This window comes from Ambystoma mexicanum, chromosome 2p (genome assembly GCF_040938575.1).
Source record: "Ambystoma mexicanum isolate Mex_15411 chromosome 2p, UKY_AmexF1_1, whole genome shotgun sequence".
NCBI classification, from domain to species: Eukaryota; Metazoa; Chordata; class Amphibia; order Caudata; family Ambystomatidae; genus Ambystoma; species Ambystoma mexicanum.
Window position 1 is genome coordinate 539,648,658 of NC_090923.1, and position 22,763 is coordinate 539,671,420.

At 44.6% G+C, this 22,763-nt stretch overlaps 1 protein-coding gene across 3 annotated transcripts in view; it reads left to right on the forward strand.

Annotated features, from left to right (window-relative positions):
- The window catches only part of HDAC11 (histone deacetylase 11), an 810,750-nt gene that overhangs the window by 346,594 nt on the left and 441,393 nt on the right, over positions 1–22,763 (forward strand). For all 3 annotated transcript variants that reach the window (XM_069643979.1, XM_069643981.1, XM_069643980.1), the window contains one exon: positions 6,843–6,919. In XM_069643979.1, the coding sequence (XP_069500080.1) occupies positions 6,843–6,919 (77 nt within the window). The remainder of the gene's footprint in view (positions 1–6,842; positions 6,920–22,763) is intronic.

Below are 22,763 nucleotides of genomic sequence, written 5' to 3' on the forward strand. Positions count from 1 at the left end.
GTTAGGCAAGGCAGAGCAACACCAGGAGGATGTTCGTGTGTAGGCCAGCGGGCCACAGGACCAACTCTGTCCATCAAGACTCTGCTCCGCTCCTAATGGTATAACCATGACTGTGGAGAACCACTTAGACCACAGAAACCTGCCTACTCTATCGGAAGCATCGCTGCTTTCAACAGCCGAAGTCAGAGACTGAGTTTATCCTTTCTCAGTAGTTTGGTTCCTCAGGCAGTTATTGGACCTCTGAAAGGGTGGGACGAACCAGGGCCGGGGGCAGTTTGTATATTTAAAATATTGTTTGCTGTAATGTAACATTATTACTACACATAGTAAAAAGCCACCCGTACAGTGCAGTGAGGAGAAATCGTTCTACTAGGTTTTTTACAAATGTGGTTTTTCTGCAAGTATTTATTTGCAGACGTGCCTGGAATTACTGGCTAAGTAGAGCCTGCATATTTACTACATTCTAACTTGTAAGTGTAAAATGCCATTAACCACAAATGCCTTTTTATGGTTTTGTGATAATCTTATGAACACATGGATGAGGTGGCAACCCACTCAAACGTTGCTCTAAAGACAGATGCTGTCTTGAGCGAGGTTTCACATTGTGAACCCCAGTAGGCTCCACAAATTACCGGATTGCAAGTTATTTATTTTGCCTTCTATTTGTAAATCCAAATTTGAAAGCAGTGATACATTAGGGTAATTATTTTTTTATGTTTTAAGATAAATGTGTTTACATTGCTATAGGATTACTAACTTAAAGTTTCAGGTGAACATTTCCTTATGATACCTGGAGAATCAAGTTGGACAGGTATTTCTTTGCCTGAACTGCAGTCATGTTTCTATTTTGTGAACTTCAACAATACTAGTTGTATTACTTTCATTTAAAACATATGTATTTGAATATTTTCTCTGATAGGGTTGCTTTTATAAGTTCGGTTTTGTTAAATAATATTAAAATAGTTTTCTAAACAAAATTGTTTTAAGAGTGCACAATATTTTAAACGTCTTTGTTCTCTGTTTCACCTATTATCTAAATTGATTTGTTTGGATGCATCAGTTTTTCGTATGCTTCATAACATGCCTAAACGTTGATATTTTGGTATCCACAGTGGGAACTGTGTCCTTAATATTTGGTGGACAAAGCTGCAAAATTGGATAGAATTGTTCAACCTTTTTCTGATGCATTTCTGTTATAGGTAGATTTCTTTTATTTTTATTTTGTTGTGCTTTTGAAGTATAGAACTGCTGTGATGGTTAGTTTGTTGTTTGTGCTTTATGGACCCTGTCTTAAAAATGCTACTGTTGAACAAAGTATGTTGTGAGCATCATTTCTACTTTTGGGCAAAGTATGTTGTGAGCATCATTTTGTATACTCTATAGTAGCAGGTGCTATTTTCTCTCAAAATGATTTGTCATAATTTGCCATGATTCCCTTTATTTGTTTAGCATGGACTACATGGATTCTAAATGTATTCTGGTCCATATGACTTATTTTCAGCAGAGCGCTGAGTAGAAAGAGTGGACTTTTGTCCACCCAATGCCCCCGAGGAAGCAGACTTCAATCGCACATCAGGAGCCTCTATGGAGGTGTTAACTGATGGGCATAGGTCAACCATATCCTACATGACTGAGACCTCCTTGCCACTCATCCTTTATTATCTAGAGCTCTTCATGTGTTTGCTCTAGAGTATGGGAGGAAATAGAAAGGCTGCGTCCACGACCACGCCTCCCTGAAGAGTGAACTTGAAGATCGGCCCTCTAATCCCAGTGGAAACATTACTGTCATTCATTGCTTAATCATGCCTCACTTGGATTGAGCCCTGTGTAGACATTTTCTAAGGGTGTCCCTCCTGTCGAAAAGGCATTTGGTTAAGGGTGAAACTAACTAGCCTGCCATCCTGACCAACCCCTCTCAACCTGCATTAATTTGACCCACCACCCCCCCCCAAATGCCCTGAGGGCTCTTATTATATCCTAAAGTGTTGGGTATGTCCACTTATCTTTAAAACTATTTGTGCATTTGCCACCTTTTATCCATTAAATGTGGATGCCTTTGAATACCCGAGCCTCTGTGTGATCATGCTTTGCACCGACTAACACGCACACAAGTTCATGGAGCCCCATATACAATGCATGTCAGTGCGCAGTAATTTTGATGTACATTTTGAGTGTCCTAGACCTCACCCACATGTCAATAAACAATCCTAGTCAGTGTCAACTCTTTGCTAGATAGACATCTCATTCATCCAAGTAAATAAGCTGCCAGCAATCCCAGTCAGTCTGCTCCTCCATCTACTGCTGTTCACATATAGGAGATGGTCCTCAATTGCAGGCCTGATACCTAAAACTTGCTGTAGTGTTCCCCCTTACGTTGACATTGTTTTGTTCTCCCTTGTTCCCCTCCCTTGCCTTGTTGGGCTCTGAACCACTTGTGTACGAGTGCGATAAAAATACATTTGTGAAAGTACAGGCAGATGTTTGCGGGCTGATTCAGGCGGCACCCAGTCATTTTATTGCAAACATTACAGAGTGGTACATAACAGAGCGGACAATAACGCAGAAAAACACTGAAAAGTAAATTAATATATAAAGGATAGTGGGGTAAGGTGTTAAAATGGGTCTGGATGGGGTTGGAGTGGCGTTCTAAGGGTTGAAAATCAGGGGGCTTGATGGGGACCCCCCCCCCATCAAGCACCCCCCTCCACCCTCCAAAAAATAAAGACTGCAATGAAATGTACCACTCTGTAATGTCTGTTGGTAAAATCACATATAACCGATTCAGGCCAGGCCTTTCCTGGCATCTCCCGGTGGCCCCTACCAGGAATGTCTACAACTGCTGGGTCACTCGCATCCAGCCTATACAAACTGTGAAGATAGTGTGATGAATCTGATGATGTCATCACTCCTTTCCCTGGGGATTGCCTCTCCCCATGTGGCATGGGGATGGCAGTCGCTACCTGATCCTGACCCTGGGGGTGGCAATATGCGGGAGGACACGTGAGAGGAGGTGACACTCAGGGGGATAACATGGCATCATCTGGTGAAGGCACATACCCCCCTTAACCTTTTAGGGATGTTCCCTCTGTGTCTCAAGCTTTTATGTCTTATTGTAAAACTTCCCTCCCACTGCCCACAAAACCTGCTTGAACCCTCTTCCAGTATCATGTAGAAAGAAATCCTAGCCCATCATTTCCATATATTTAAAAATACTGAGACTAGGAGGCTGAAAAGAGCAATGCAGATCCACAATGCCGAGAACTGTAGAAAGTGCTCTAGTAGTTAAGAGCTCTTGACAGGTACCGGGAGATTTAAAAGGCGGATCCTGAATGAACATGGTGAGAGCTACCTGGAGAAGCTGTGTCCAGTCAAGGTCGATCGAGAGACTGTGAGCCGCTGTGTAGGAGTTTGTGGAGCTAGCTGGCTCAAGGCAGAAGGAGTAAGGCTGCAGCAACCAGTGTGCCATGCTGGCACCGCACCTGAGGTAGAAGGTAATTCTTGTTGACAGCCGCAGGAACCGCAGAACAGCGTCTTAGTCGCAGGAACACAGAGACGCTCAACCACCAGGCGGGAGCCGCGAAGGACATGGAAGCCGGCGAGTGACGATGGTGAACCCACAAATTGGAGGCGGATCATGGAAAAGCTGATTCTCTGCTTGCTGCCAGGGAACCGAAGAGCACTGCAGAAAGCCAGTGAGTACTGGCGAGAGATATAAGGACTCTGGGGCGCTTCGGCAATGACACCGAAGAATGCTAAATAATTGTGAATTGGACGAAAGAGAATCATTTTGGCAAGCAAAGCCAGAGGGAATTCAAGGGAGGAGAAGAAAACCCCTCGCCTTGTGAACTTTTGCAGAACCAAAAATAGTTGCGAGTCTAGGACCCGCACCCAAGCGAGGCAAAGCCAGATAGAGGTCAAGGGGAGCGAGAGGGAGAAGAAAACCCCTTACCTTGTGAACGTTTGCAAAACCATAGCAGTTACGAGTCTGGGACCCATACACAAGGGTGACAAAACTCGAGAGAGGTTATGTGGAGAGAAAGAGAGCCCTTCATTTTGTGAATCTTTGCAAAACCTCTGCAAATGTATGTAAAGTGTATCACATTGAAAGCCCTGGCAGGAGAGTACACCAGGCTAGCACAAGTCTACTAGTGTGTAAAGTGTACTAAGTTGAAAGCCCTGGTAGTTGAATATACCAGGCAAGCACGAGTCTGCAAATGCGTGTAAAGTGTACCAAGTTGAAAGTCCTTGCATGAGAGTATACCAGGCCAAAACGTTTGCAATCGTAGAAAATAGACTACCCAAAGAAGTCCTGGTATAGGAATATGCCAGGTAAACTCAAGACATTGAATGAGGGGAAATTGAAGTGGAAAAGAACCTGGCAGGGGAGTACAACAGGTGTCCTGTATAATTGGAACTTATATGTAGAGGTGTTTTGGAATACCAAGTGTTTTTGTTATTAACCAATAAACCTCCAAGGAAGTTTTGTGCTTTTTGGAGTCTTGAGAAATCTTGAACAGCAACCTGGGAAAGGGAGCCATCCCCTGGAGCTGTGAACCTTATCCGTTGGGAACGCTTGTGTTAGGGTGCATTTATATCTCTTTTGAAATTGACCATTTGTCCACTTTTTGAGACTAGAGACATTACCCCTTTGCACATGAGTTATTTTAGAATGTGAGGGCAAGGATAGGTTTTCGGACACGGGACAGTTTTGCTTTGGATATCTTGACATTGGACCGACCCTTAGTTTTTGTTGAGTTAGGAAATACCTCTTAGAAGTAGGGACAGTGAGACATTTTCCAACCCGGTATTTAATAAAAGTCTGTAACCACAAATATAACTTCTTGTGTCCGTGTCTCATTCCTGGCTCCTCACAGTAGGGATAGCAGAGAACTACTAGTTGTAGTAACTTATACCCTTTAAGGCATAGGAGTAGGGCCGGGGTCTGCAAACTGTGGCTCTCTGGATGTGTTCGAGTATGTTTCCCATGATCCTTTACCATTGACTATCCTGGCTAGGTCTCATGGAAGTTGCAGTCCAAAACAGACCACTAGTTGGATAGAGTGATGCATGATCTGGTTTTATGGACAAATCCATTATACCAGAAAACACAATCACACCAGAATATGGTGGAACTTGTTCTTTAACACTATTATCATGGATCCCTACATGGCTTCCCATTTCTCAAGCAGTGAACTTAACATTTCTGATCATGCATAGTTCAAAAATGCCTACTGCAACTTGAAGAAACACATTCTCCTCTCTCACGCAGCACCCTCCTATTTAGCCATCCCTTGCCATCAGTCCCAGGTACCTATGCCACTTGTACCATGTTCCTTTCCTTTCACCTCTGTATCTGGCGCTCCATACTTAAAGTATACTTCTCAATGAATTCCAGTTGCACAACACACAGACTAGAAAAGTTTTCATACACATATATTGCTATAAATATCTCTAAATTAACTTGCAATGTATAATCCGATGGAACAATGAAGAGTCAAGGGAGGGAAAGCCACCTCCAAGAGCTGTAATAAGCTGATCAATAGGCTCAAATGTTCTGTAACGTACCCAACAACCTCCTTCATGTTACTGTGGCTACTAATACACTGATTTAGTGTGGGCCATTTAAGTGCAAACCACTTCCATGAGCAACATAATGCTGTGCCTCCTTGTCCCAACAGTGTTGTGGGCTGCCATGGGTCAGCATCTTCACCACCCCAAAATTCCGAAAGCACTCATATGATATTACTTTCCCGGATGTCACCCTTCTAAGAACCATTTGACACTAGATAGCCTTTGATTATCTGTCATGGGACAGGTTGTCAATAGAGGACTCAAGGCAGTTTTGGGGTAACAAAACGTGTTTTGATGTGCTGTACACACCACAGGGTAGGAGCAAAAGGTAGGATGTGTATCTGTAAATACAGAGAGGGCGGTAGAACTGAGAATTACAGGGAATGGTCACATGGCTCGGGACCAGTCGTGATTTGTGTCATCGCACTCAATTAAAGTTTTACATTGATTCATAGGTAAGGTCTGTAAAACAAAGTTGGTCAAAGTTCTTTCTGACCCAGGGATTCCTTCCCCACAGAGGATGATGAAATATGGTTCTTCGAATGGATTGTGTCCTCCCACATATTCCTCCTCTTATGATAATCGTATCCCAGCTTCAGCTACTTCGTAATTTTTTTTTTTACCAGGGGGCGCTGTGTTCGAGACCGCAGAGCCAAAGTCCCTTGAGGGCCGCCGTCGGGCGTAGACGTCATCTGCAGTATAAAGTGCTCGAGCAGCGCTGTTACCTCAGTTCCGTTTTTCAGACGTAACTGCTTCGTGTTACGAACGGCGCATCAAGAATTTCTTCGACAATGTCTTCGTCTTCAACTCCCTCCACACACAAGACAGGGTTCAAATAATTTCTGAAGCGTGGCAGGAAGATGTCTATTACCGACCCCCATTGGAATTGCCTCTGGTGACTAAGCCCAGATAGTATATTTTGTATGTATTTTTATTATTTAATATGTGTAAAGTTTATTATGTAAACTAAATCACAGTAAATAAATTATTATTATATTAATGTACTGGAAAACATGGGCCAGAGTTAAATGTCCGAGGCTGCTCCAGACTTGACCAACAATCCCTTCCAAAGCAACAGTAGAGAACACACAAATCCTCTCTATCCATTTTGTTGCATACACTAGAAATGTATTTACTCATAGAGAGGACACTTTTTTTTTACTTACTTCCCCAGTATTTTAGTGCAGCTTTAGCACTCTAGTTTTTCTCATAAGTGCATATTTTATGATGATGTATTTGAAACAACACTAAAACATATTTTTTTATTTCAGGTGGTGGATTCCATCACTGTTCTGGTGACAAAGGTGGAGGATTCTGCGCTTATGCTGATATCACTTTAGCAATCAAGGTAAGGCTATTATGATACATTTTTGAGGGGATCAATAATTTTGTTTTGTTTTCTGAATAATGGCAACCTATCACAGCTCCTATTAAGGTAATCGAAATACTGTCAAGTAAGTGTTCATCAAAGGAGTAATATTCAAAAGAAAGTCGGATATTCTGCCAATGACAGGTTGAACCATTGGTTACACCCAATCTTTGAATTTTTTCCCTATTAACCATGTGTTGTGCTCTATATCATGCGTTGTGATAATTAATCTTGTACTATGCGCCTAATACCGGGGATCGGTCTCTAAGCACGTGACCGGGATCTAACCTATGTTGCTCTGCCTTGTCTTGCTTCCAAGACAAACATATTGCCTCTGAGCACTTCTCACTGGCCAATATCCCTGTATTCACCACTGAGGTGCAGAAATATGCAAATTGCTTAGAATCCTGTTTTCTCAGTTTATCCAAGCGTCCTCAAAAGACATGTGCAATAGATATACTAACTGGTTTTAGTATCAGCTTAAGTTTTGGTCCTGATGAAGGCCTCTTTTTCAAAAGGGAAGTTAGAAAAATATTAAACATTTTTAAGTTGATGTGAGACAGTTATCAAGGGCATACATGCAACAAGGCAAAGAAGTCCAACTACCAGCTCTTACTTCTCAAATGAATTCTGCCTTTCTCACTTTCCTATAGAGGCTTAATTTGACTCAAGCCCTAGTTCTCTCTAGAAAGGACTACTGTAATAGCCTTCTCCTGAATCTTCCTTCCTCCACTGTGCGACCACTTCAGCTTATCCAGAATAGAGCAGCAAGACTTATCCTTGGCCTTAAGCCCAGGGACTACATCTCTCCTGCTCTAAAAAGTCTTCATTGGCTCCCGGTTGCTGCACAGATTAAATTCAAATCCCTCTGCATCATCCACAAAGCTGTCAAGGCCCGGGAACCACACTATCTTCAACTCTATCTCACTACTCTCCCACTAGACCTCTTCGCTCTTCTGGGACCAACTCTTTGTGTTTAAAGCATTTTGCTAAAAAAGAGGATAGGAGGTTGCTCACTTTCCTCTGCAGGCTCCCTCCTTTGGAATAGCCTCCCCCTGTGCCTTGAGCAGGACCTTCTCAAATTCCAGAAGCTCCTTAAGACTTTCCTCTTTTCCTCCTCCTTCCCACCTCCTCTCCTCTGCTAGTCCCACAGTTGCTGAATCAGTGTCCTTGGCCCTTATGCATCTTTGGGACTTGACTACCCTCACTGATTACTCCCAGCTCCTGTCTAACCACAGCACTTTGCATCTGCACACCCTCCGCTCTGCAGACTCACACTTACACCTCCCGCAGCACTGGCCATGTAGCACTCAACATTCCTAACGCTTCCTCCATGGCTCTCCCACGCGCTCAGACCCCCCAGCACTTAACCCCTCTTCCCTCTTTCTTTCTGCACTTGCACGTACTGAATACTCAAAAGGCATAGTAGGTTCGTCCCTCTACCCCTCAGCTCTTAAGATTGTGTTGTAATGTACCCTACCTACCTCCCTCCCTCCCTCCCCTGTGGGTGCTTTGAAACAGTATATTCTTATTGTATATGCGCCTAAAAAGCAAACAATAAATAAGTAAAGATAAAAAAGATTCACGCTTTGTTGATTTCGGAACTAAATGGAAACCCCTAATGTTTTTCTGTGTCTTTAATTTGCCTCTGTGCTATGCCTTGTACTAGTCTATCACTCTGACTTTTGTCAATTACATACCATTTTCACTTCTGCTATTCTTTTGCTGTATGTATGAAAAAATAAAACACCTTTCAATACCTATGATTCTAGGCATATAGTCTTCACTAGCATGATGGGTAATTTGATCACAAACATGTTTAAAATTCACACAGTTAGGATTACAAAGAACCTATTTTCTATCCTCACTTCAGTCTATTTCTTGACACAAAAATAGGCAGAGTAAATATTTGCACCTGGGGAATGCGCTCAGCCAATCGGGTGTCTGGTAAGACGGGTGTAAATTGGCAGTGTTCATCTGCATTCCATCAGCCACCCTCACCGCTTCCCTGGGTAGTGTCATGTTTTTTGGTGCATCGACTGCCAGCCCCACCTCCAGCCCGCTGCCCATCCCCCATTACCACTTCATCCCCAACTACCCCCTCCCCACCCTTCTAACTTAACCTGCTGGCCTGGTGCTCTTGGTTTCTTTTTTTGACAGGAGATTGAGCTCACGTAATACACCCTGAGCACTTATCCCGTAATAAAAACGTTTGCATCCTGGAGGGTGCCCTGGGGTGCAATACCCATCACCCCCCTTGTCTGGTTAGGTTGCTCTAACAAAAGATCACCACAATCATTCTGGTCTCCTGTTAAACAAGTGCTGTATCGTCCTGGTGTATAGATCTGTTTTTATAGGTGATTTACAATGCGTCAATGAAATAACAATTACATTTCTTGCACTGTTGTGCAATTCACAGTGTTCGGTGTCGCTGTACCACGTGGTGATCCTTACATGGGAATATCTATTATTACTTGAGAATCACTATGGTAAAATCTTTAAGGGACTCACCAATTAGGACGGTACAGGAGCCCCCACTACAATTGGAACCTATAAACAAGCACAATTTTCTAGTCATTACAAGGGTTATCAGCTTTGATAAATACCACAATGGTCGAAACACATATCGTCTTCTGATGCTGAATAAAACTACACTTGAAATATTTTCGGTGAAGTTGATTGCATTGACCTTTCATACAAACCTGATAGAACAACAATCACAACTAACAAAATTGAAAAGGGAAATTGCGTAACAAAGCACATTCCTCTAGTGTATTACTTTAGTATTACTTTAGTGGCAAAAGGGCATAGCCTCTACTCCTTGTGCACACGTAGCAGTTACCACACTTTCGCATTATAAATACATTCCATTAGGCGCAGCGGGCTGTAGTACTTAATACCCACTCACTTTATTCTATTTCTAGGTGTCCTCATTAATTCTTAACAAACACGATTTAAATAATATTTAGGTCCTGTGGAAGAAGGGGTGTGTGCCTCCACTTCTTAAATGCTGCCCTCACGGCTTCTTGTATGTCATGGTGGCAGCTAAGTGCCAGGCCAATGTAGCATGCACATGATGGTCTCTTCATATGCCTGTCATAAATCTGCTCCTAAACCATCATGTTAATTGTGTCCTAGTGGGTCACTTCCTTTGATCTCATACCCCAGGCAGGGTTGATGCTGAGTGGCTGAAGAGTTGATCAATTGCACCAGCCATTACTTAGCTATTTATCAATCAGTTTGTGTTGTTTGATGTGTGTATCACAAGGTATGACCGGGGGAAGGTTAATCCATGGTTTTGTACCTTCATACAAACGTGTCTCTCTCTGTGTGAATGAATGTATACATGTATGTTTGAATGTGTACAGGTATGTGGGCATTTGTGGTTGTCGGAACGCATACTGGTATGTGCATCACAGGGTGTTAGTATATGGTCAATATATAACAAATGAGGGGTTTGTCTGGGCATGTGGTGCAAATTGCTGGTAACATGTTTTTGGTGTTCATCCTTCTAGCTTCCCATTCTTTGCCTCATGTTTATCCTCTTTGGTTTTCTCATCATCTCACTCATTCTGACATTGATACCTTTGCTACATGATGCCCTGTGGTTCCTGTTCCAGTTCCATGTTCTTGTTGCTACAGAGATGAGGGGATAGTTGGTGGAAGGAAGTGAAGGAGAGGAACTGTTGGTGTAGAGCTGGGGCTGTCTTTGTGTTGCTTCTACTGAAGCTGATAAAGACTTGCTGTTTCATCCTTGGACTCCCTCCCGTCTCACTTCAAAATAGTATCCCCACTTTTAGATAAGGACAGTAGATTTGTTATGTTTCCAGGGTGTTTCGCTGGCACACCCCTAATTATGGTGACTGTATATGTGCCTAACGGGTCAAAATAACATTCATAGTTTTTTATTTTTACCGAAGCTGCAGGGGGTTTTCTCCTCTGAGAGGGCTTGAATAACTTTATGTCAAGTTGATTAGATCAGTCTAAGAGAATGAGTTGAAGGGGCAATGTAGCATCAAAATAATTATAAGAGAGATTTGCTTTACTGGGGTTGTGTTGCATAGAGATGTCAACATCCAGAGGTTAAAGATGATACTTAATTTCCACAGGATATATACTTGGATTGATTAAGCTCCACCCACAGACCCCATATGGATGACGTTACAGTTAAAATATAAACATTCTCTGACCATTGCCTAATTAATATGGCCTGTAAAATATCTGGACAATTGAAGATGAAGAGGGCTTGGAAATCTATACCCTTAAACATAGGGTAGCAGTGGTTGAAGTTAACGCAAATATATCTCAACTATATCTTGGAATTGTTTTCATTGAATAATCAATATAATACTTTGCACAACATTACACAGGATGCTGTAAAGTCTCTTTACAAGGCCACGTAATTGCAGCGGTGACAAATCTTAAGCAAGTACAAAAGCATAGAATGAGTACCCTACTGACTGAGCTGCGACCACTGGGGACTTGATAAATGGGGATTGGCATATTTAGAACAATGCAGGATGTTAGGCGGTAAGTACTGGCAGTTCAAATTACCCAAGCAGACAGGATGATCTTAAATTAGAAATGCACCTTTGACAAAAAGAGTAATGAACTGCATAGACTCTTTGCCAGTTTATTTGAGTCTAGGGTGCCTCACACCTTTATTCCCACTGTCAAGGACCTCTAGGGTGTGTAATGTATCCTAGAAAATGAACACATCTTTAAGTTTTTTAAAGGCTTGTACTTGGCACAGTGCTGAAACTGAACTTCAGACACATATTTAGATAGGGGAGATTTTACAAAAATTACTCCTGAACAGAGGAATAGGTGAGACTCTCCCTCTGTGAAGAGACAGTTTTCAGGATATTGGCTTTCTTAAATTGTATAAAGCCCTGGGAACCAAATGGCTTCGCTGCTCTCTTTTCCCAAGAGTTAGTGGTCCCAATTGTGGAAGAAGCCCAAATGATAGAATTTGGAAGAGTAGCAATGCACAGAGACAGTTTATTACATTGCAATGAAAGACACAAACCGGCAGTGTGCTCCATTCATAACTTCACACGCTAACTCACCGGCACCTCCATATCACACGATTTTACACTTTTTAGTGTGGATAAATTAATTTAAATTTCCTGTGCAGCTGCTGCTTTCATCACATGACTCAAACCTTTCAAAAAATGTCCAGACTCTGCGATATCCTTGTGGGCTATGTGCCACCTTTCTCTTAACACTTAGCATACTGTACTTTTCTTCAGACCACAGTCCTATCAGTAACCCACACAACCTCACCAGTGTTCTGGCCTGAACTGCAACTCGGCGCTAAGGCTTTCTAGCAGAATTGGCCCTTTTTCACTGTGCCAGCAGCCCTAACTGATGTGGGCTCTCAATAGTGTCAGATTTGCGGCTTGTGTACATTTTAATGTCAGTGTTAAATAGGAAAGAGAAAACATAAAGCAAAGGAATGATTGTATAAACCCACACCCTTATTTCCTGTAAACAGGTGTACTCACAGACTTGACCATAGGAGCCACCCTTAGTATTATCAAAAGACAGGGAAAGAAGCAGAACTGTGAATTTAAGATCACTCTATAAACTCTGTTCCATATAGGTGTCAAAATGTACACTTACATTCTTGCCTCTTTTCTTGAAAAAGGTCCATCACAACTCATTCACAGACTAATCAGGATTTGAAGTTGGATGTTGAACATTTGAAAACATTGGGAAAGTAGCTAATCTCTTTGATGGGATGATGAACAAGCCCAGCTGCCCTCTTGATGTTGGATGTATAAAAAGCACTTGACAAAGTGGAAGGGAGTGAATTTTGTGGATGGGAACTTTTGAGGATGGATTGAAACTAACTATGACAGAGTAAATGTTGCACTATTGGAGGAAGTGCCTCTTGAGCGAGGATTTGAACAAGTGTGCCAGCTCTCAACGTTGTGTATATGCGCTATATAAATAAACTATCATATCATAACTCTACTTATTCTCTCCATAGAGCCCTTTGCACGTAGGGTGAGCGCTAATGCCTCTATAAAAGTAATTGGATTTTGCAGTATCAAATATATATTGGCAATGTTTGCCTTTCATGTACTGGTTATGCTCTTGGAGTCTTTGGTTTTCTTTCTGACCTTTCAGGCCGAAATTTAGGCATTCTCTAAGGACCCCGGATTTAAGGTTTGAGAGTTTCTGGGCCTGATTTTCACAGTGGTGGGTCGTGCAAAACTCTTAAGTTTGACCCCCAGAAAATATCTATGGGTCAAGAACACTTCCAGGACTGCGGACAAGTATATAATCAACTATCTGGCCCTCTTTGATTCAATCAGGGCAGATTTGGGTGGTGAAAGAGATTGGCGGTCTCAGGGTTTTGATGGCTTAATATCTTAAAAATGAATCTCCTCCTAAAGCTTTTATCTTTGGGGAGTGCTCAGACTAGAAAAAGTCATGATCACCTTTGTGTGGAGAGGTACAAAACCAAGGATGACATCTAAGATGGTAGTAACTGCGCTGGATAAACAGTGAACGCAATGCTCCCGATTTACAGTGTTATTATGCAGCATCTCTGTTATATGTTTTAGTAGAATTAATGAAATGCCAGTCAAATAGTGGGGGTCTCAGACCAAGCTTCTGCCATAGGGAATATAATGACCTTCCCTTCCCCCCTATACACCCATCCATTGGAACCCAGATTTTTCTTTGGGAATTGGAGGAGTAGATTTTGGAATTGTGGAAAGGAGAATTATCAATGGCTTGCAGATATTTTCATAGGAGGAAAGAGTGTATCTTTTGAAGAATGTAAAACATATTTTTTCATAACTGAAACAAACAGGCTGCAATACTTACAATTTGTGACATTGGGCTTTGCAAAAGTAAGAACTGGAACAGGACCTCAAGGTTATGTACAAAATCTGAACGGTCACTTAAAGGTTTCACAGGCGCCAGAAGTCTCATTTCATTATGATACAAGACTTTGGGAATATCTATGGATCTAGCACGTTGGAAATAGCAGTCTTAGTTGGAAGAAGACCTCGCTAAAAACCTCTGAGAATGAGTAGGCCTAGAATTTTATCGACCAGTGTCCACATTAGGAACTAGTCTATAAATGAATCAACTGATGAAACCTGACTTTGACTAGCATATATGCTATGCAGGGAAACATCTCAGACTGATTCTGGAGCGAGTATGACAAGAGAGGCTCTCGGATTCACATATGACGGTCATGCCTCTGTTGCAACAATTTGGGGGTGAGGTACTGAACCTTCTGGAAAGCTATAGGGTGGCCCTTCTGTGGTGATACTTCTGGGTGTACAATTTGAGGATATATATTTATTTATATGCTTCAGCGGGTCAGTTGATCATTTCAATTTTTCTCACAGCCAAATTGACTATTGGTGCAAGCTGGGAGAAACACAAGAGGCACCATTGTCAAAGATGTACGTTTGTAAAGTCTGGCAGGTAATGCTGTTAAAGACATTAACAGAAGACATACAAAAGAGTCTGGCAAACTTTAATACATTTTCTATGCCAAGATAACCAATGTTTCATGTCCGATCAGCCCCAAGAAAAGATGGGACCATGCTTTATTGGTACAGCAACCTTTGGGGCAATGTGCATGTTTCTGATCACTTGTGTATAGGTGAGTTATAAATGCAATATCATATCATATATCATGTAGTGAGGTAGATGGCCACTAGAAAACACCAAATCTCTAAGGCATTTCTTTTTATTAGAATCTGTAACGAGTTTCAACAAATTCCTCGCTCTATCGTCTTCCCGTGCGCGCCCTCCACCCTAGACTAGTCATCACTAATCCCCCAAGATGATGGTAACTAGAGATTGATAACCCCTACTGTCTAATATCTTCTCAAGTTAGCTGTGAGGGGCTAAAGGCAGCAGCCATGTTTGTCTTACTACCACCGGGACATCCCAAGGGATCCCTTCCCCACAGATTGCAAGTTAGATTGTCAAGTTGGTGCCAGTTGCAGACACCTTGGTCCATTCGTTCTCACTCACGTTTCTTTCCACTCCCTGCTGATGTCACAACATTAGTCAAGTTTTTCATTGCCAATATGCTTTGTCCAATAGAATCGGTTTCTCATAAAACGAAGTTAACATAAGCCATTGGAAAAAACAAATCAGGCAGAAAATAGCAACTACAGTGTGGGGGCTACCGACCGTTGGAATGCACCCATGTTTGGTGTTCCTGAACCTTCACTGCTGAGTTGGAAGTCAGTAGGATCAGGTAGGGCCTCTTCCACCTTGGGGCTAGAGCAGTCTTTGGTGGACCTTTATCAGGACACCGTTGCCGGGGTTGTAAGGTATGACTTGGAGATTCTGGTTCCCTTGGCAGAGCAACTTGAACCTGATTGTGAATGAGACTGTCAGAGGACGTTAGTGCCTTACCATAGTACAACAATTGATCCTCTGATAATTGCAAATTATCTGGTACACTTTTGACAGGTGCTGATACAGGTAATCTCATAGGATTTCATACAGACTCAACCCAGTTTTTGTAGGGCAGCATCAAAAACGAATCAATAAAAATTCCCTCCAGAAGGGGTTAAGAATGAGTGCACAGCTTGCAAGAATAAACAAAGTTTTATTACATCCAAATATGGCCGGTAGTGTCAGTCAGTCCAGTAGAACTGAAAACCACGCTTGACACGCCTATTCTAAGTTACATCTTTTATAGCAAAAAATCGCACATTAGCATAACCAAAATATAGCAGATACAACATAATCCCACGTTCCCATTGCCTAACACCTATACCAAAATCAAAACATTCCCTATAGTTCATCTCATCATTGGACGTGCACATCTAAGTACAGCCCCTTACAAGATAACCTACTTGAGCCATCAGCAGAAAACACTGGAATGTGATTGGTTCATTATACTCGGGTAAATTGTTACATTTATGCATTCTCCTTATTGGCCAAGACAACTTTGGACAACTCGTGATGTGCATACCCCCGAGAGGCCCCAATCAGGGAGCTAGTGGGAAAAATGAGGTCAACCTGCCTGGTAGTCCAATGGCTTCCTCATGAGAAAAGACAATTTGGCATGTCCAAATGGTTTCTATGACCTTGCAACTGTATTCCTTTGGCATCACCTCTAGCGACACCGACTGAGAATATGCTGCACCCCTAGCAAGGCCCCTACACTACACTATCTCTGTTGGGAGCCAGGTGCTTATAAAGACACAGTGGAGGCACTGGAATCATTTTCTCGTATTTGCTGCATCTAGGTAATAAAAATACCTGCCATTGAAATGGTCCGGCAGCTTTTCACTGGAGGCACTATTGCTCCAAACCTAGCGTGGCTGCTTGGAGGTGCCCAATACCAGGCCCTATTCTTGTAGAGTTTGTCCTCCATAGCTGCAACACTAATCTACTCGTCTAAGACTAACATTCCGTCCCCAGTTCCTACACACTGCTCAACCTGACACAATTAACTTGCTATTTGCCGACACGTTTCCCTTTTTCCTTCAACCTTGCCCGTCTGTTCGCCCGCTTACTGAGGAAGGATGCATACATTCTGATCAAATGGACCAAGCAAAAGCTCCAACAAGCGGTCTAATTCTCTAGCTACTCTTTTTTGCGAGGCCTAATCCAAAATGGTGGAGCTCTTGTAGTAACATAGGGGATGTGCACCAAGGTAACAACACTCCATTTTACCCTATCTTGCTCGTGGACACTTCAGCTACCTTTTACCAAAGGTCAAAAATTGCTCTACATCCCAAATGAAACCAAAAATGCTATATGGTCTCTACTACTAGCTACAAAATCTATCACCCACGCCCTAGCTCTCACTTCTGCCTATAGTACGCAACATTATCTCATTGTTGCTCCTTTTTCATCGTGTAAGGCTGTATGATGCTTTCTAACGTGTGTCAAAACTTAACTACAAATAACGTGTGCATAACTGGCAATCCAAATGGCAGAATACTGACACCAAATTGTATTGTATTGTAGTTGTCATTTATATAGCGCCTTTTACCATTATTGTACTCTCAATGTGCTGGCGGTCCAGAAAACTGAAGGTCATGGAGTAATATTACAAAGCGTGTGTGCATTTGGTCAAATAAAGCTCAGCAGGGCTGGCCAGGCTCTGGTAGAGAGCAACCCATGAGGTTGGGCACGTGGATGGGTGCTGAGATGAGTCAGGAGATGGCATGAGTTCTGGAGACTCACTATGTGTTCAGCTTGCTTGAATTTGTCATAGGTCTTCTCTGCATACTGATGTCAGAGGTGTGGAGGTGTAGACTGACACCCACACCAGCTTAATGTCAGAGCCAAATCTATCACAATCAGATGTGGAGGAAGCAGAGGAGGAGGCCATTTTGTCACCATTGTCGCCAGCATGCAGGGCAGCACCTCCCAGAAGTTCACCGCCGGGTGAGGCAAGCCTGATCAGGCTACCACTTTTACCCCCTCTACATTCACCTGTGGCCATAGATCTACCACCATCACTGCCTCCACAAAGAGACATGTCACTAGACATTTTTATCTGCTCTTACGACTCTGGTGGTGACCTTGCAGCAGTGGCTGCCTGTTCCAGCCCCAGTTAGTGAACCTAGCAAGCAACCTCTCTCAGAGGCCCCCGGAATTTCCAAGATAATCCCTTCTGCCCTCAGAAGGGGTGCGCATTAGTCAGTACAGCAAGGGCCGTCAGATACTGGAACAGACATGGGTCCCTACGACGGAGTCTCCATACACACTACCCAGACTGATGAATTCGATGATTTCTTCACAAGTGATGGGGAGCCAGATGACTTCCACTCAGAGATTCGCCCCCTGATGAAGTAGGTGCCTTCCATGCGCTTATGTCCAAGGCGGCCACAATATTATCACAATATTCAGCATAGTGTGATGTACCAGCACAGAGAGCAGCGCAGGAAATCTGCCATGTCTATCCCGCTGTTGGAAGATACCTGGGAGGAAGGTCTCTCACCTTGTTGCACCACGCAACTGCTGCCGCTAAAAAACACTGGTTTGACAACAAAATACAGAGCTCCAGGGAGCGCTGCCACCTGCCTCTGCACTCAACCCACACCAGACTCTGCCAGTAAAAGGTTGTCTAATCCTTCGTCATCCTGCTTTGTCCCCCCCCCCCGGACAAAGAAGGGAAATGCCTTGACGCCTTCGGTAAGAGGGTCATTACTACCACAGCCACGACTATCAAGGTGGCTAATGCAATGGCTTAATTGCACATTACGCTCGCGAGCTGTGGTACAAGTTGGGTCCTTTGCTGGAGTTTCTTCCAGATGACAAGAAGCAAGATGCCTTCGACATCTTCCATGAAGGCGAATTGGCGTCAGACCATGCCATTACCGTCTCTGTGCTGTGGACATTGCCAAAACTGGTTTTCGCCAGCTAGGGAATGGAGCGCTCCTACGAAGGCAGGGTTGGCTCAAGGCCACCGACTTTTGACCGGTGCTCCAGTCCAGGGTTGTGGATATGGCCTTTGATGGATCTGCCCTTTTCGGAAAGACGGTGGATGAGGCCTTAAAGTCCATAAAAACAGACCCAGAAACCGCTTGCTCCTTGGGCACACTACAGCAGAGGCGCCAGTGCTTTTGTTCAGGAAAAGTGACTCTATGGTAAGACTCTGCAGGATAACCGCAACACGTACCAGTCTTCCCCCTCCTACAAAACACTGTACCCATCAGGGGAACAGTACAGGAAAAGATCTGAGTCCTATAGGGGCTCGCAGGGACGCGCTGGCTTCTGCTAATCTAGGAGCCAGTCCGGCAAACCAGCATGACCAGCCCAGGGCCAGGTCCTCCTGCTTCAGCAACCCAGTGGGAGGACGACTGGCAAGATTCGTCAAAGAATGGACACACATTCCGACTGACCAATGGGTGCTATCCCTTCTCCAGCAGGGCCACTCGCTGGAGTTTGTGGACCATCCACCGGACATTCCTCCCACACGCAAAGCAGAGAAATGGTGACACCTCTTGCTTCAGGAAGTGTGAGCTCTGCAGCAGAAGGGCACAGTAGAAAAGTTTCCCAAAGAGCGGGCTGGGCACAGGAGCAAACTCCCACTACTTCCTGGTAAGGGAAAGTCCCTGCAGAACAAGTTGGAGGCCATATCGGATCTAAGGGTGCTTAATAAGTTCCTAAAGGCGCAAACATTTTGCATGGTCCCGCTACAACAGGTGTTGTCCCAGCTGCAACAAGGAGATTTCTTGGCGTCCATGGACCATGAGGACGCCTACTTTCACATCCCTATTCGCCTCTCACACCGGCACTACCTACGCTTCGTGGTGGCAGGAGTACATTGTCAGTTGAAGGCCCTTCCATTCGGCCTGCGGTATGCCTGGCGCCTGTGGTGGCTCACCTGCGGCGGAGGGGTGTTCACCTCTAACCATATCTAGACTGGTTGGTGAGAGCACCCTCTTATCAGCTGGCAGAGACCAACACCACCACCAGACAGTGTCTACAATGACTGGGTTTCTCCATCTACTTCCCAAAGTCGTCCCTGGTTCCATCTCAACAGGCACTCTATCTCGGAGTAAGGCTCGACACCCACACCTGCACCGCCAGACCCTCAGACCAAAGGGCGGCAGCTCTTCTGCACGCGGTGTGCTGTCTCAGTAGTGCCCGGGTAACACCAGTCTGCAGCTACAAATCCCTGTTGGGGATGTTGTCGGTATGAATCATGTTTATCACCAACTTCCGGTTACACATGAGACCGGTGCAATAATTGCTGGCTACCTGCTGGATTCAAGCCGCAGGGTCCTAGGATGACCGCGTTGCTCTAACACCAGTTTTCAGACTGAGCCTTCGCTGGCGGTCAGTGAGGCAACACCTGGCGCCCAACGCCCCCTTCAGATTGCTAGACCATCAGGCTGCCGTCACGACGGATGCCTCACTGGAAGGCTGGGGCGCCCACTGTCAAGACCAACACAGCAGGGCACTTTGGTCGGAGGAGGAAAAGAGCCAGCACATCAGCCTGTGGGAGTTACTAGCAATCTGAAGTGAAAGGTGGTACAAATCTACGCCAATGACACAACGTCTATGTTTTATGTTCAGAAGCAAGGAGGAATGAGGCCCCCACAACTTTCGAGGGAGGCCTAAAACCTGTGGCATTGGGCTCTACTGCAGGGCATGCTTCTCAATCCCCTGCACCTACCTTGGATTCAGAATACTCTAGTGGACTCCCTAGGGAGTTACTCTTGCCATGAGTGGGAACTGCACAACAACCAGCTTCACTTCTTGTTCCTCACATGGAGCACCCCAGAGATCGACCTCTTTGCCACCCACGACAACAGTCGCTGCATGACCTTTGCCAGCCGCTTCCCCCATCCAGAGAGCTTGTGGGACGCCTTTGCGTTTCCATGGGAAGGGAAGTTTCTTTATGCATTCCTCTAGTATGCGTGCCTCCTGTCCTCCACACCCTCAGACTGTATTAGTAAAACTGATTTAAGTGGCCCCACTGTGGCCGTGACAGTTTTGGTACTCAGACTTCCTTGCTCTCTCGTCAGCAACACCGATCAAGCTGCGCCCCACACCAGTTGCTCCTGTCCAGGAATCGGTGAGCAATACTGCACCACGACCCGGCCCCTCTCATTCTGACAGCCCGGCTCCTGTGTTCCTAGTATTCGGGGCTCTGTACCTTCTGCAAGATTGCCAGGCAATCCTGGCTAGGGCTCGGGCCCCGTCCACCTTGAAATGCTACAAGAGCAAGTGGAAGCATTTTCAAATATGGTGCAAAAACAAACAATTGCGACCTCAGACTATATGACCGGACCATCTGTTGCCATATCTGTTGTACCGGACTCAGTCTTGTTTAACGCATTCTTCCATTAAGGTGCACCTAGCAGAAATGTCCAGATCCAACCGCACTGCAGGGGTCCCATCCCTGTGGTCTCGCCGACTTTGGAGTTTTTGCATGGGCTATTCCTGTCTTTCACCCCTGTCTGTCGCTCAGCATGGGAGCTCATTGTGTTACTGGCCAGTCTCATGAAAACCACTGTCTGAGCCCATGCATCAACCAAAGCTGCCATCTGCTTTCATCTAAATCAGCAGGTAGTTCTGCCTGTTTTCTTTGGCACACCAAATATCTCCAGCTGAGCGAATACTGCACACGCTGGATGTGGTGCGCTGCCTCAAGTACTATGTGGCAGTACCAAGTCTTTCCATACAACGGATCCGCTGTTTGTTTCATTTGGACCTTCTGGGCCTGGGAAGGCTCTCTGGAAGTCCTCCATTGCAAGATAGATCGCTGCATGCATCTCATTCTGCCATCAGCAAGCCGGCAGGCCTCTTCCCGGCAGAACCCAAGCTCACTCTACCAGTGAGCTTCCTGGTTGCGACAACCACTGATTTCCTCTCTGGAATTCCGCTGCCTGACATCTACCATGCAGCCACCTGGAGATCGGTTCATACGTTCACCAGGTTCTACTGTGTGAACAGATATTCTGCGGAAGAGTATAAAGCCGGCCAATCGGTTCTGCAGACCCTGTTTGCATGAGGTGGGTATGTCTCCAGTGGTAAGTTATGCTGGGAGCTTGCGTCCGTCTATGGGTATTGTTGTAATACTGCTTTGTAATCTATTCACAGCCTGTGAATCTATGTAGATCCAATGCTGGAGGAGGAATGAGTTACTTATCTGTAACTCTGGTTCTCCAGCATTAGTATCTTCCATAGATCCAGATGTGACTCTCCCTGCTACCCCATGGCTTGTCTTTTGGCTCTTATTGCCACTCAAGTGCGCTGCCAAATCTGAAGAGGGCTGTCGGGGGGAGGCGCTAAGGGAGGTGTTCCTATTAGCTGTGAGCAGTATGACCCAAAATGACTATGATAGAGCACAAAAGAGACTGTTACTAAGGATTCCCAGCCTCACAACAGGGAATATTCACAGCATGTGGATCTATGAAATATACCAATGCTGGAGAACTGGAGTTACAGGTAAGTAACTTATTCCATCCCTCAATTCCTTCCACTGCTATTCCGTACTAGTTCTTGATCGCCTTCCCAGAGTAGTGTACAATAATCCTCCACCTGGCCTTCTGGTGAGAGACATGGCCATGACACGATTCTTCCCATGACAATTCCCTGCGGTACATTGCTATCTGTCTGAGTGCGATGGCGGTGTTTTTCTTTGACAACCACTTTAAGTGTGATTTGCCTGGCGTGCCCTTACATGGCAGGTGCAGTGACTAAACACTCCTGTGACATTTCATAGTGTGAACAACAATATAAAGGCTTGTGTTTCAGTTTGTGGTGCTTGTGGGAACCAAGGTTATGATTGGTGTTTGATAGTGTGTGTGTGTGACCCGGGCTGCCGTGAAAACATCCGGCACCACCAGGTGCAGCAAGGTCGGTGCCACTGCGAAAACGTCCTGCGCCGCCTGGTGGTGAACGTTCATTTGCTCGGAGTGGGAATTGGAAGGTTAGGGACAAGTTTCAGGATAATGCAGCAAATAGCCAGGTTTTGAGGGAAAGAAAGGTAGTCCTTGGTGCAGCGGATGTGCAGAAGGAAAGTGTTCCAGATGGTAGAAGAAGGCCAAGCTACTGACTCTGGTGGAGTGGTAAGGGGGAATAGCAAGGAGGAGAGCTGAGCTTGATCAGAAGTTCCTGGGGTTTGGTAGTAGTTTGGTAGTGGATGATTCTGTATTATGGAGGGCTCGGTATGTGGTGAACATGGCTTTGAATGTTGCTCTTAGGCTGATAGGGAGCCGGTGTAGTACTGTGAGGGAGTGGGTAATATGTTCTCCTGGTAAGAGGGCAAGGAGAAATCTGGCTGCTGAGTTTGGGATTCATTGGAGTTTCCTGAGCTGGCATGCTGGGACACTGAGATATGACCACCTCTCTTTGTTAA